General features: G+C 34.7%; 1 protein-coding gene across 1 annotated transcript in view; it reads right to left on the reverse strand.

Annotated features, from left to right (window-relative positions):
- Positions 1-4,993: 4,993 nt before the first annotated feature.
- SLC30A4 (solute carrier family 30 (zinc transporter), member 4) overlaps positions 4,994-16,436 on the reverse strand; it is a 27,170-nt gene continuing 15,727 nt past the window's right edge. Inside the window, exons 4-8 of the mRNA XM_012649534.1 lie at positions 9,447-9,600; positions 8,080-8,281; positions 6,801-6,906; positions 5,859-5,993; positions 4,994-5,231 (exon numbers count right to left, since the gene is read on the reverse strand). Of these exons, the coding sequence (XP_012504988.1) occupies positions 5,077-5,231; positions 5,859-5,993; positions 6,801-6,906; positions 8,080-8,281; positions 9,447-9,600 (752 nt within the window). The 3' untranslated portion in view covers positions 4,994-5,076. The remainder of the gene's footprint in view (positions 5,232-5,858; positions 5,994-6,800; positions 6,907-8,079; positions 8,282-9,446; positions 9,601-16,436) is intronic.

The raw sequence follows: 16,436 nt of genomic DNA on the forward strand, positions 1-16,436 counted from the left end.
TAGTGATGTTAGATAAAACATATGGTACATGAATAATATTGAAATCTTGCTACTCTTTTCTTATATTCTGCCCCAAACCCAAAGGGGGATTAAAAATAAATCAGGTCAAGAGAGAGAAGGAACCTTTGTTGACTCAGATTTGCCAGTCACAAAAACTTCTAAGCAGACTCTAGAAGAGTTTACTGCATCCATATATGTTGTTATAGCCTTATAATGGTACAACAGTCTACACCAACAGTTGGCAAACTTTTCCTATAAAGGGCCAGATAGTATTTTGTCACAACTTCTCAACTCTGCCAAAGTAGCATAAGAGTTGCCATAGACAATGCATAATTGAATCAGTATACTGTGTTCCAATAACATTTATGTATACTAAAATTTAAAGTTCATATAATTTTCACATCATGAAATGTTATCATTCTACTGATTTTTTTGAACCATTTAATAATGTAAAAGCCATTCTTAGCTCTTGGGCCAAATAAAACAGGCTGCAGGCCAGATTTGGCCTGTGAGGCATAGTTTGCTGACCCTGGCCCACACTATTGACTTCTTTCTTTTCTACCATTGTTGCTGGGACTGTAGGAACATTATGAGTGACTGATATCAAAAAAGAAAGGTTATTTTAATATCTCTTTTTATCCTATCTGGAAGACTTTTTTTCAAGAAGGCATGATAATCTGAGATTATAAAACTGGATAGGTTGTAATGTATTTTCCAATGCTTTTCAAGAATATGTTTCTAGGTCTACTAGTATTCATCAATAACAAGAGTAGAAATTTAAGGGACTGTACATTTTTACTTTTTAATAAACCACATGGCAAAACAACACTTTATTTAATGTATAGGAAATTACAATTTGAAAATTGCAAATACAGTATATATACATATACTTTAATCTAATTATATGGACAAACCCCAGCTTCAAAATCTTTCTAAAATCAATCATATGCAAAATACCTGGTTTCTGAAGGGGTATATAGAAAAGTATATACAATTTCTTAATCTGTGATATGGCTTATTTAATAACATTTATTTAGAGAAGTATAAGCTTTCCAAATATATAGTATCTTCTAGGTGGAAAGCTGACATACTGGCACATTTCAATTTTGTGTTGCAGTTATTTCAGAATATACTTAATTGCACAATTTAAATTGACACTGTCATAGATTTAACTGGGAAGGTCTCCATAAATGTTTTCCAATCTTACCAAAACTCAGAAAATATTTGTTGATCCTCACACTATGACTGGAAGAGCAGGTTAAACCCTTTGTAAGTGAAAATTCCGAGACTGGCTGGCCTGAATGCACGCACATAATTCAATACAGAGGAACTCTCACAACAATTTCTTCTCTCTAGTTTGGATGCTCCCACTAACATCACAAACAATATACTTGATAGGCAACCAGTAAAACAAATCTGAAGCCCTGGCTGACAGGATTCACATGACACATCTGGGGTTAGGGTTTGCAAATGGTATTTGGGCTACAGAGATATGAAGATTCATCAGTAATTTGGAGATGAGATTTGCCTCCCCTCAGCACAGCATATGGCAAGGTGTCACTGTTCATTTATGACTAATCCCCAACTGGTTCATGAGCTCAGCTTGGTTCAAAGACAAACTGAACTAAATGAACAAATCTTATGTCTAGGAACACATTCTGTAACTTTAAATTTACTATATACAAGGCAGAGTCAACAGCAAAATTGCCTAAAACCTTATCTCAAAGGGGCTCAAATTCTGTAAGAACACTTTATTCATTATGTTGAACAAATTAATATAAAAAGAAAATAAATTCTTGTTTCAGAACCAAATGATTAACTCTACAAAGGTTGTAAGAGTGGTTGTTTGAAAACATGACCCAGAGTCTTATTAGCAATGATCTTCACTGGTGGTTATACGGTACAGTAAAGTACAGAAATTTTACTTACTCTGTAAAGTTTAGTGTGCAGAGAAATCTGGATCAGGAACAATCAGTTAAAAAAGGGTTCTTCCCCACCTGGAAATACATTTCTACATGGTGCCTTGTCTCGGGAAGATGGTTTTTCCTCACACTAAAATGAGAGAGAAGCTCATGTACCCGATCTTGACCATGTTTATTATGGGAAAATTCCACCAAAGACAAACACTATCAGCTGCAACACTAGGCGTCAAGAAATAGAACACCGAGACTCCTAAGAGCAAGAAACTTAGTTTTAGAGAACAGATATAAAACACCCAAAGTTGAAAAGAAAACAGTAAAATAAAAAATTCAGTGATTTGGCAAACAATACTGATGGGAACTGTAAATTGTGAAAACTTGCGCTCACATTACATGCCTAATGGAAATGTATGTAGGAAGTGGCTTGTTGGTCTAGGGGCATGATTCTTGCTTAGAAATGTATGTAGGGAATTACAATAGCTTCTAGTTCTGCATATCAAAGCCTTCTGAAATATGCCTTAACTATATTCCTATTACATTTCTAAGGCAGCATAATTGTTAGTGAGACAACAGGTCTTTTCCTAAAAGAAATCAAAAGGCTGCATTTGGCCAAGAGTTGTGAAACACAGGTTTATGTATACAAGTAACTCTGATTATTTGCAAATATTAATTAAAATACATTGCACTGAAGAACTGCCAAGTTTTAATGTTGTGATCTGTTCCATTGTGTTCTCCCAGTGCAAAATTAACAATGTGATATGTCTGTCCAACTCAGCCACTGGTTTTCACAGGGCAATAGAGAACTCTTTGAAAGCTCAGTTGAGAAGAGGAACACATGGCTGTAGCTCAACAAGTGAAGGATAGACCAAACGCTCTTTGTTGGAACCTGTGCAGATCCTGCTCATATCTCCTAAATTAACATCCTTCGCTGCGGGTTTTGTCAAGTTACAAAAAGTGAAATCTATCAATTCCCAAATCTAACAGACCCAGTAAAGTAAAAATACAAAATCTGAAGTTATTGCTACAAAAACAAAGCACAGGAAACTTCACATGTATCTCACTTTAAGCAGAACATGATAGTTAAGATTTACAACAGTTTTCGGTGTTTCTGTATTTTAGAAAAGGATCTTTTTCAATTCTCAAATGAATTTTAGATGGTTGTTTCAAATAACTTTTTAAGGAACAGGTTTATAAAGCCATATTTGCCTTTATAAGATAAAGGAAAGTTTACAAGAAACAAGCTCAGTAGATATGGGAAAATTATTAGTGTATAATGCATATATTTTCCTTCATCTTGCCAGATACCCAAAGTCCATAAATGACCAGGTAGCCACTGAAATAGCTCTCATTTATTCTTACTTGCCTTCTATCTGTAAGAGTATTTTGACTTAGTTTATTTGCTCCTGAAATTTCTGAGAAACTCAAATCATTATTTTAAATGACTTTACAATAAGAATCCCATAAAGTAAATTTTCAATTCAATTCAACAAACATCTATTGGGTTTTATTAGGTACCATCAATCCTTTTAATGATACCATTAACTCCCAACAATCTTTTAGGTAAATCCAGGTTTTCTTATTTTAGGTTTAATTATAGTAAGGTACTTGGTAGGAAGATGAAATCTGTTTCCTATTCTTCATTTATACTAAGTCACACCATCTAGAATTTCAGCTCATAACTTTCTGGGTACATTGTTAATCTACTGATTCTCTGAGAAGCCCAAGAACCATATCCATTCTTGGTATAAGAAACTGTTCCTGTTGAAAAGGGACTCCTAATGTGCACAAAGATAACCTCAAAACCAGTGGTTGCAAAATGAAACATGAATAATCACAGCTGCCTCTTTAACACAACACAACTGTTACCAATTAGGTTGCCTTCAGTTTGGAGACTTAGTCTCTGTACAACACAAATTTAATGTCTATTCCTGTTCCAGTGCTTTAAAAAACACACACACGAGGACAAAAACCCTTTACATTTCTGTTTTTTCAAAGTATTGTCTTCCCCCAACTCCTTTCGACAGTTTTGCTATGGTATTATTGGAAAACCTCAAAATTATACCTTAGGGTTTATGGAGTCCATAGAGAATCTCTAACCCATATTATAAAGCAGAAATTCTCTCTGGAATAATGTGGTTAATCTACATGTGAGAGATGGGTATTACCAACTGAACCTTAGCCCTCTAGAGTTTTACCCTGAAAGACACACACAGATTATCTGGTACGGAGGCAGGAACCAAGGTACCAAATTTTTCATACAAATTGTTGGCAGTTCTTAAAGGGATAGAGGACCATCGTTTACCTTTTGCAGTCTCTTGCTGTTTTTAAGACAATTCCACGAACAATAAAAGTGATTTGGGGAAGACGTAAGTCTGAAACTCCATACTCCATCCTCGCTCCTTTATTGTTTTAAATTACTGTATAGTAATCTGAGTTTAAGACTAACTTCTGTCATTCAGAATAATATTGAAAATATTTGCTAAATAATTTAATGATAATGACCGCAACATGTAAAGATTTGGTTCTAAGATTACAAATAATCAATAATGTTAACTTTGAGATTCAAAACCCTGTAGCATCTGGAAAAAGCTGTTTGTAAAGTGTAACTATAATACCATTAAGACTTATTTGTGAAATAAAACATTTCTGAAACACTTAGGAATACATGCTTATTCCATTCTCTGGATAATTACTAATACTTTCTGAAATCCTTTGAGAAATAAATTCTGTAAAAAGAGCAGCAATTCCAGAAGCTGGGTGTCAAGATTACATAATAAAAAATTTCAGTTTTCTAGCATTGGCTTAATATAAAATGGCCTTTAAAAAGTATTTTTAAATGCAAATATTGACTTCTTGATGCTTCCTTTAAGACAAGTACTCTGTCAAATTATGGTCTTGGATTGTCTTCTATGAGGTATCTGTAGAGTCACATCTCATTCTGTAAACAATGTTTTGAAAATATCTTCACTTGAAAATCATGAAGTCTCATTTTACCATTAACAGAGACTAGTACTGTCAGGCTGGGGTGACTGAGAGACTGGTACTTGACATGAACACAGCTGTCAGGGATCCCATTTTCTCATTTGGGTTTGCATTTATTGCTCTCAAGTCTGTGACCATAAGATAAATAAGGCAGTAGTCCCCAAAATATATAAAGTTAGGGACTGGAACTCTGGCAATTTGCACAAGTTCTGTCCACTTCTTGCCTGTAACTCTGAAGCTGTATAGTACATTTATACATGCCAAATGTGTTCAATAATAAATGGTTTGCTTTGGATTGTACTTCCTCCCATTTAGATGAACTTCCAGGAACTGCAATGTCAAGAAAATATCATTACTATTCATTGTACATAGTTATACATTAGTGAAAAAGACACAGGGAAAAAAAATCCTTATACTGTGAGCATATTTTTATTCATCTGATTTCTACCCTCTCTAAGCTAGTAGAGAAGTATGTCAGTTCATCCATAATGGCTTCTCATTATTCTAATCTCTCCAGTCCACTCTCAGGTAGAGAAAGAATACTAAACATCACTTATAAGCCTGTCATTAAAAAGATCTTATGTACTTTTAAAAATAAACCACATGCATGTATTTTGATGAAAAATAAAATAAAAATCAGTATCTGTGAAATGCCTTAAAGAAATAAAAAACATAAGAATCTAGCATTTCCTACATAGAAAAGAGCATGGAAAATATATTTAATGCCTTTAATCTGAAGGCAAAAATCAATTTGTAATGCCTCATTTCAAAGATATCAAAAATTATTGTTCTGCTATCAACACTGACCTACCACTTACCTTTTGAAGAGCCTCACCCCTCCCTTAAGACAAACTTTTTCAGCAGAGAAGTCTTCCTACTTAATTATAAGCACAGATGTTTAGTTCTAAAGATAGAAACCCACCAACCCCAGGCCCACATTTACTATCAGCAACATACTTAGCTGTATGTGAACTATGGCAGTAGATTTTCCTGAAGTAAGAGACCAGATATTTAAATCTTCCACTGAATATACATCTTCTATTTTCATCAAGGCTTCTTTGATATAGTCTACATTCAAATGGCTTGGTACACCTATTAGTTAGGAATACATAAGTAAAGTTTACTTTGGAAAAAAATGGTTTTATATTACTGATAAGACATTTTTCAAAGAAAACAAATGGCTTTGCCAAATTCAGTTTAAACAGATACTTTAAAATATGTTAATATTAACACTTTAAGATAAACCATGCACATGTATATTTTTACTAAAAATGTAGGATATATAAAAGAGATTAATACCTACTTAAAAAAAGTTTATTCTCCCTAAAAAAGAATGCCAATCAAGCCAGAATACTCATTTAACAGACACTCTAGGATAAACAAAAAAAAGAAAAAGAAAAAAGCAAGAAAGAGAGAAATATCCAATGATGATAAACCTATTGTTGAGAACTTTTATTTTCATGCTTACACATGATATCAGTAAGACAAGGATGTTGTAAATATAACAAAGTCACAAGTTAAATGGGAATTAAAGAATAAATAAACCACTAAACATAACTGCAGTGAGAATCAAGAGTTGCATTCTTGTCCTAGCTCCACAATTTATTAGCAGCATGACCTTAACCAAGGTTAAATTCTCCCTCTGAACTTCAATTTTTTGTTTGTACATGGAGATAATTTATCCTACTATCTGTCTTCCCTACTTTGCTTATTATAACGGTCAAATGGGTAACAGATGGGACTGTATTGATCCTTATATGTTACATACATGTAAGGTAGTGTTACATAGCCTAATAAATAACAGATGAAAGCAAAAGTCCTACCTAGACTGTCCCCCCTGACTCCCAATTTGCTTTGGAGAAGTAATAAACCCATATGGGGATATTAGTGAGATCTTACCTTCTAGTATTATAACTATTGTATCCCATATGATGCGAAATGTTGTAAAAGCCACAAGAAATGAAAATATATATGTACAGATGGGATCAGCAATCTTGTATTCTGGCTAAAAGGTAATAGATAAAAGTTTATGATTAAATATAGACAGACATAAAATAGACTATAAAGTGATGCAAGGCATATGTTCCCTGTTCTTTGGCTTTCTTTAGCAGGATTGGAGAATACCTTTAAAACCTGGATATTATAATTGAGAAACATCTTCACTATTTCCTAGATTATTATTTTTTTTTTTAATTTTTTTTCTTTTTTTTTTTTAGACAGAGTCTCACTCTCTTGCCCGGGCTAGAGTGCCGTGGCATCATCATAGCTCACAGCAACCTCGAACTCCTGGGCTCAAGTGATCCTCCTGCCTCAGCCTCCCAAGTAGCTGGGACTACAGGCATGTGCCACCATGCCTGGCTAATTTTTTCTATATATTTTTGGTTGTCCAGCCAATTTCTTTCTATTTTTAGTAGAGACGGGGTCTTGCTCTTGCTCAGGCTGGTCTCGAACTCCTGAGCTCAAACGACCCTCCTGCCTTGGCCTCCCAGAGTGCTAGGATTACAGGCGTGAACCACTGTGCCCGGCCAATATTTCCTAGATTATTAATGACTTTCCTCATGGGACTTATTTCCAGAAGTTTAATCACCTGTTCTATTGTTCTTCTCTGTGCCTTCTCTACATATTCCACCCAGAATCATAGAATATCAGAGCTGGACGGAGTTTGTTTTAGAGACAATATCTCACTATGTTGCCCAGGCTGGCCTCAAACTCTTGGGTTCAAGGGAGCCTTCTGCCTCAGCTTTCTGAGTAGTAGGACTATAGGTAGGCACCACCATGCCTGGCTCTGGGAGGAATTTCAGCAGCCATCTGATCTAAGCCCATTATAACAGAGGTAGGAACTCAAGTTTAGAGTTGAGGGACTTGCTCAAGGTCAAAGCATTAATGGCAGGACCAAGATTAGAACTCAGCTCCCTGGATTTCACTACCTAGCAGTTCAGTGACAAGGTTTAAAATTGAGTGAAGGCACTATCAAAGCCAACTAGAGGTAAGTTACCCTATGAGGTGATACCATTGTGTTTACTGCTAACAAAAGAGCTATACTGACGGCTTATTTCAATGTAAAATGAATAAAACTGGCATTGGTATCCAGCATACTGATAAAAGACAATCAATCAGCTTTAGTTTTAACACTGAAATTAAGTATATTTTAAAACAGAAAAATTAGCAATCATATTACCTTGAATCGTATGATGTATGCAGCTATTAGCACACCAACACTCTGTACCAAATCCCCCAAAGCATGTACAAATGCAGCTCTCACTGCCAGGCTATCCTGCCCATGGCTGTTTCCACACCCAGAACCTGTGGTAGGAGAATTTGAAGGCAGGGTGTGGGAATGGGAGTGACGGTGACCAGACTGGTTCAACAGAAACCCCATTCTGTTAAAAATAAAAGAAAGCATTATTATTTTCCTAATGTTATTGTTAAAAATATTTGTTACTAGTCAGACATTAATGAAGTAACATGGAACACATTCATTTAATAAACATTTGAGCAATTATTATTTATCAGGTACTGTTCTAGGTGCTGGGGTCAAAACTAAATAAGACAGACATATCTTTAAGCCCCATAGGGCTTATGTTCTAGTATAGAAGGTAGAGAAGCAAACACACACATAATGTACAGCCAGGCAATGCAAAATGCTTTCAAGAAACATAAAGCATTGTAAGAGGATGGAGAAAGATGGGGATCGTGGTCAGAGAGGGCCTCTCTCAGATTCTGTCTGAGCAGAAACCTGAAAGTATTCAGGGAACAAATGTTGGTGAACGTGTTCTAGGTGGAAGAAGAGCAGGGCAAAGGCCCTAAGATAAAAATGCGCTCTATTTACTTAAAAACCAACCAACAAACAAAAAACAGCCATTATAGCCAGAATAAGATAAGCCAAAGAGCTAGGAGATGATTGGAGAGGCACATAGGGTCTTATTAAAAAGGCTATGGTAAGCATTTGATTTTATTCAAGTACAAATAGAAGCCACTAGGGCAGGGATTGGCAAACTATGGCCAATAGACCACTTTGGGTCACTAACATTTTTTGTACATCAAATTTTATTGGAACACAGCCATGCTCATTTGTTTACATTTTTTATTGTGGCTGCTTTTGTTTTGTAACAGCAGAGTTGAGTAGCTTTGAAAGAGATTGTATAGCTCTCAAAGCCTCAACTATTTACTATCTACCACATTATAGAAAAAGTTTGCTAACCCCTGGCCTAAATGATTAAATACATAACTTAAAAATTTGGTAGCTTATAGGAAAAAAATTGGCAGTTAAAAAACATCTAGTTAATACAAAAGTATTCTAAAAGTTAAACAACAACAAACTTTGTCCTACTTAAATGCATGAATGTTAGTCAAACTCAAATATACCTGAGCAAACTAATGAGGAATTTATGATGTCCAAAGTGTTTGATTTATAAGAAAAATTAGTGTATAATGCTATATAGTTTCAAAAACATGAAAATATCGTGCACATTACTCAATGCATGTACATAGTCTCTAAGTTTACAGTACTTGAAAATGTTAATGTGAAAAAAATATAGAGCTTACATTACATTAACTGCAACTCCAACAGCTGCGGTAATGAGCATTATATCTCCATTTATTTCATAGTTCATATGGACAGTTCTTTGCACAGCTTCATATAAGAGGAATCCCATAAGTATATATACCAACAGCACACTAATCATAGCTGACAAAACCTCTAGAGGGAAAAAGATATAAAACAAATATATTTTCATCACAATTATTATACTCCATACCAACTAAATATTACATAGTCTTTTATTTGTATTTTCTTTCCTCTAAGGAGTTAAAAGCACAATATAATTTTTGTCAAGTCATTTTTCTTATTTAAAAAGTGTTTAGCAGCTTGACTGGGCTGGATCCTCCACCAATTCATCTGCATCACTCCCTATCCTCCACTCATCTCTCTTTAGGTCAAATTATGTATATTTACAGACCATACACAGGTAAAAAATGACAAACTGAGAACAAATATTTGTAACATATGTGACCACAGACTAATTTCCTGATATAAAAAAAGGACACTTAAAAATCAGTAACAACAACAACAAAAAAAACAGTAACAAAGTGAACAACACATAAGAAAACAGGGTAAAGGACACAGACAGTAATTCACAGCAAACAGAAATAGCCAAATTCTCAAAATTCAATCATAATAAAAGAAATTCAAATAAGCATAAGATTTCTTTCTCCCCTATTAATTTGGCAAAAATTAAAAAGTTTCATAATAGCCAGAGTTAGCAAGGATATACTGGTGAAAGTATTTAATGGTATTACCTTTTTTGAGAGCCAATTAATAAAACTAATAAAAATTTAAAATGCATATATTCCTGACCCAACAATTCTATTTCTAGGACTCTACCTGACAGAAATACCGTGCAAAGATATCTACAAGGCTTTTCATTATAGCATTGTCTGTAGTATCAAAAAAAAAAAAATCTGGAGACATTTTAAATGTCTACCAAAAAAGAACTTAATAAATTATGATATATACATATATAGTGGACATACCACACAGCCATTTATTTAAAAAGAAAAAAGAAAATAAGGCAAATTGATAATTACAAGAAAGACTACTTTCAGGGATCATCTCTATAGTTCATTATTAGAGAAGTTTCTCTGAACATGCTAAAAAAATACAGACAGATAAGAAAGTATTACATCTGGGAAGTAGGACTGGAAGCTTGGAGGATTCATTTTTCACATTATCCTTCTTGGTAATGTTTGAAGTGCTCTAAAATTTTACTATAAACACATATTATCTTTAGACTAAAGGAAAACAAATAATTTTTTTTTTTTCCTGAGACAGGGTCTCACTCTGTTGCCCTGGCTAGAGTGCAGTGGTGTCAGTGTAGCTCACTGCAACTTCAAACTCCTGGGCTCTGGTGATCCTCCTGCCTCAGTCTCCTGAGTAGGTGGAACTACTGGTGTGCACCACCACACCTGACTAATTTTTTTTTTTTTTATCTTTTGTAGAGATGAAGTCTTGCTATGTTGCTCAGGCTGAAGAAAAACAAAATATTTAAGACATGCAAGCATTCAACGTGCCTTGACCCAGGATTCCTCTTCTAGGAATGATATACACACTCATGACAACTGAGTTGCACATGTACAAAATGAAGTATGTTCTGAGGCTATTTATCAAGTGTTGTATATAATAGCAAATGACTGGAAACCACAAAAAGTGATTAATAAGGGCATGGAATACTATGCAGCTGTAAAAAAGGAACAAAAATGTATATCCTGATAAGGAATAATTTCCAAGACATAGTATTATGTGAAAAAAGCAAAGTATACAATAATTGTGTATGATACATTACCACTAATATAGAAAAAGGAGAAAAGAGAATATATAAATAATCATCTGTAAATATATCTCTGGAAGGAATATATAAAATACTCATAAAAAACTGGTTATCTTGGGTGAGAATTGGTGGCTGGGAAACAGGGATCATTTTGTAGTATATATGTTTTTGTACCACTTGAATTTTCTACCATATGCATATACAGTAAAAATAATTTCATATCTTTTCAAAATAACAAAAATAGGGCAATATAAAGCATATTTAAAAATTAACATTATTATATAAAACAAGTATTGATACTCAAATAGTAAAAGCAAGAAAATAATTTAGAGAAAAGCAAGAAAATAATTTAGAGAAAACTTTTCCTTTAGAGAAATCTGACATTAATCCTGTTAAGTGTTAAAAGGTAAACAATCTGGAAAACTGTGATCTGGGATGACTCATTGCTCAAAGGTTCAACATATTGGACTTTGATACACTTTCATTCCAATTTATAAGTTACAACACAGAAAAATTAATTAGCAATTATAGGCTATTTCCTTAACACACCTAATTAATGTAGCCAAAACTCCTATAAAATCCTGTGCATCAACAGAATAGATGCTGGAACAAAAAACATACAATTCCTATTTAAAACCATGGCACATCTATTCTTGACATATTTCAAATGAGATACAAGAGCTAAAGAAGAGAGAGAAAAAGAACAACTGAAATATACGAAGCTGTGGAGAGATTTCCATATTAAATACAGACTATAAACTCTGAGGATATGGACCAAGTCTTATTCCATGTCATATTCACTGTAGTACTTAGCAGAGTAGCTTGCATACAGCAGATACTCAAATATTTATGGATCAATTTGCAGAATGAAGTTAGTCAAAAGTTGACCAAGGGAAAATGATAAAAGGCTACACAATTAAGAAAGTTAAGCTAAATATGAAGAATAGGTCACTAACTAAATCCCCTAAAACAAGAAGTTAATAGGTTAGAAGAGAAGTTTAAGCCAAATAAAAGACAGAAAACACACATGGAATTTCCATATTATAACTGCTAATCATAATGTACACATATATAAATAACATAAATGACTTAAAAAATTTTAAACTGTAAAATCTCATGTATTAGTCGTAGCCTTCTACCACTAGTAGGACTTTAATCAAGTATCAAGGTTGAAGCTAGCAATTAGGCCACCATAGTTTTTAAGGTGCCTTAATTAAATTTTTAATATAAAAATTATAAAGCAATATACTTTACATTCATAAAGATAGCCACACAAGTTAATGACAGAGATGCAATTGATTATGAAAATTTAAAACCAGTAATCAAAAATTATTTCAAAACCTCTTAATATTAATAATTAGGTTGACCATTCTTTCCAATTTTCCCAGGACAGTCCAGTTTATGCTTGCTGTCCTGGCATAATCATTAATAGTGCCCCATTTCACTCTCAAAAGGGTCCTGGTTTGGATGATAAATTATACAGTTACCCTAGTAGGTCTTCCAGATAAGATACTGGATGTCCAGTTAAATCTGCATTTCAGATAAGCAACAAATAATTTTTTAGCAAAGTATGTCCCATGCAGTATTTCAGATATATTGGGAATCTTCTGTGTATGTAAATCTGGCAACGCCATACCCCAGTGATAAAACATTTAAAATCACCTTTTCGTAAATTCTCAGACAAGGCAAACCCAGATTCAAAATAAAGTGAAATGAAAGTCAAACAAAAAGCATGAACAGAGCTCCTTGGCAGAAGAACTCCCACCCTTACAAGGCCCACTATGCTCCTGCAGCCTGCAGCTGAAAATTTAGTTCTCCACGTCACAGTTTTCACCCATGTGAGCAGCATATAAGAGATTCTGATGACTACTCACAGTTAACAGTAATGGAATTCAGCTGATTCTGAGAAATTCCCAAAATGGCATATTAGAGTACTGCTATCAATGATATCCCTTTTCAAGCAATTAATAAGTAATGTGCCTTATAGTCTGGTTCCCTTGGTGAAAAGCAAAGACATTCATCTGTTATTTTTTATTCTAATCACCTGTCAAAATGTCTTCTGGACAGAGTACTGATAAATGTAAAAGAAAAAAAAGAAGACAAAATTTTAAGTAGATGTCTGGAGCTGAGATTTATAATTAGGAAGTATAAGGCATAGACAAAGCTAAAAATCCTAATAGTAGTTATATGATCATTTGTGCCGATAAAACAAAAAGCTCTTTCACTGTGAATAAATTAAACTTTGGTGAAATACCATAAATAGGACTAATTTAGGGTTTAAAAAATTTTTCTCTCATAATATTTTTAACATGATGGAATGCAGATAAAGATAAGCAAGTTTTCCCACAACATTTAAAAGAGAGGGAAGATCTCAATCAACAACCAAATTATGTCCTGCTCCAATTTTCTCATTCTGGCTCTGGGTTGGTCTTTGGTCACATAACTTACAGTAAAGTTTTCCAAGACAAAAGGAGTACATAGCAGATGGATTTCTTTATTTTTTTTTTTTGAGACAGACTCTCACTGTGTTGCCCCAGCTAGAGTGCAGTGGCATCATAACTCTCTGCAGCCTCAAACTCCCGAGCTCAAGCAATCTTTCTGCCTCAGCCTCCCGAGTAGCTGGGACTACAGGTGCACACCACCATGCCTGGCTAATTTTTCTATTTTTAGTAGAAACGGGTTCTCTCTCTTTCTCAGGCTGGTCTCTAACTCCTGGCCCCAAGCCATCCTCCTGCCTCGGTCTCCCAAAGTGCTAGGATTACAGGCGTGAGTCAGTGAGCCAGGCTCTCAGATGGATTTCTCATTTTCTTAAAGGAGACCCAGGAACTTTTACAATTAAAAGACCCTAGATTTCTGTGAAAGTTACTACTACATTAGCTTTAGGTAAACTTGAATGTCATATTTCAATCTAAATGGAAATTTAGCATTAAAAACTCTTGAAAGAGATTTTTATGGAAATGCTAGAAAACCTATATTACAGTAGCTCTAACATTTTGCTACTTAACTTTACACATATATAATTAAATCACTGCACCTGGCTAAACTGTAGCAGAGGAGGTAGTAAGATGAGTGAATGTGTTTTTTGCTATAAGATCACTTGGATCTTTTCATTCAGCTGAAATATAAACTAACGTTTATGGTCAATGACCTAATAAAAACTAAAATACACCCAGAATTTCAACTACAGAGAATAAACAATTTAAATGGCTAATAAATGCTAACAGGAAAAAATTAAATGGGAGAAAACACAGATGATTATCAAGTTTTGGTAGTACTATAAAATATGAAAACTGCTTACTGCACATTTAAAACATTAATTGTCAAAACTAGAGGTTTTCAGGATTCATATGAAAAACACTGGAGTCCTTCTCTGTTGTCCTCTTGTTCTCCATCATAGGACCTTATTCTTTCTCTTTGCAGCATTTATTACAATTTATGATTATATTTGTGTTTGTGTATGTATTTACTGCCTGTCTGCCCACCGTACACTATTATTCATTCATTCAATAACTAACTATTGGCACCCATTTGGTGAATGAGTATCAGTTTGCTTTAATTATATAAATCACACACAGCCCATGCATATTTATTTTCAGGGGTGCTATATAAATGTACTGGCCTATCATAACTGTTAATTTTGCTGATGCTATGATGCCAATAATGAGTATATTTCACTTAAATTATATACCACTTATCTTTCTATTGCCTCAAAGAATTATATATAGCAAATATCTAAAGATAAGATTCAGAGGTCTATAAAAATGAATAGGGAAGTAGAGTGGAGATGTAGTTTCTCTTCTACTTCCTTTGTGCTTTCTCTTTTCTACCGTCTTCCAGTAGAAGATAGGAAGGGAACAGAAGAAAAATGAGTGGGCTATATTGGCTTTGACTAGGACTTCCAAACTATTATAGTATAGGTTGAACATCCCTAATCTGAAAATCCAAAATGCTCCAAAATCCAAAACTTTCCCAGGGCCAACATGATGCTCAAAAGAGCATTTTATATTTCAGATTAAGGACACTCAATTCGTATTTGTATTTCAACCCAGCCACAGAGAAACCTACTACACTCACGCTAAAGATATCATATAGGATTTTCAGAGGCCCACTGTTGCCACCAGAATGCCAATCTAAACTGCAAAGTTTGGATCTTCACACCTATTCCAAATACTCTTGTACTCCTGCCTTCTTACTGCTCCCCCTACCCCATACCCAACATGCCTACCTGCTCTCAGGTTGACCCAGTGTTGACTACCTCACTCATGTTTTCCTTCTGCCTCAAAACTTCCATTTCCAAGAAATTCTAGAAATCTATTTCTTTCCTATAGATGTTCATGTGATATGATTAAATTCCCACTAAGATTTGGATAATCTAGGCATAACTCTTGTCAGGGGTGGGAGTAAGTCATTAAAATGAGTCACTAGGAGAAGAGATTATGGGTTTTTTGCCTGTGTGTTTGGGGGAAGATTTTTTTAACTGAATACTTTCTGCTCCTTTGGTATGGGGGAATAAAAAACAACACAGAATTAGCACTGTAAGCATATACCTACCCCAGGACAACCTGTCACCTAGCCAGATCTGCTAGAGGTCTTTGCTCAGTAAAACTACACATTGCTGCAAAAGACTCCTACACTGTCACTTTGCCATTAACCTGGGCTGATGATTTTCATTACTATAGTGTAGATCTTGCTTTTTATTTCAAATCAAACAACTCTGCTTACTACAGTTCTTTCACATGATCACTATCTAATCTGTGCAACCTCTTTAGCACAAAATCTGGAAGAAAAGCCATATAAATAAAGCCAATTAATTTCATAAGGATGGAGGCAGAAAGCAAGCAAGGGGATGTTCTCATTTCCCCGTTTTCTGCAAGATAATGCTATTCCTCCTGAGGACATGTGGGATTTCTCCGACAGTGTGGTTTCATTAAATTCTAAGTTTTATTAGCTTCCAGAATAAAGTTACATACCCACGGTCAAATAAATCCAGGCATCTAAAATTAACTCACATATGGTTCCTACCCTGCTTTCCCTCTTCCTACAAAAAGCTGCTATTGGCTGGGCACAGTGGCTCACGCCTGTAATCCTAGCACCCTGGGAGGCTGAGGCAGGTGGGTCGTTCAAGGTCAGGAGTTCGAGACCAGCCTGAGCAAGAGAGAGACCCCGTCTCTACGAAAAAATAGAAAGAAATGATCTGGACAACTAAAAA

This window comes from Propithecus coquereli, unplaced genomic scaffold (assembly GCF_000956105.1).
Source record: "Propithecus coquereli isolate 6110/MARCELLA unplaced genomic scaffold, Pcoq_1.0 Scaffold3, whole genome shotgun sequence".
Taxonomy (NCBI): Eukaryota; Metazoa; Chordata; class Mammalia; order Primates; family Indriidae; genus Propithecus; species Propithecus coquereli.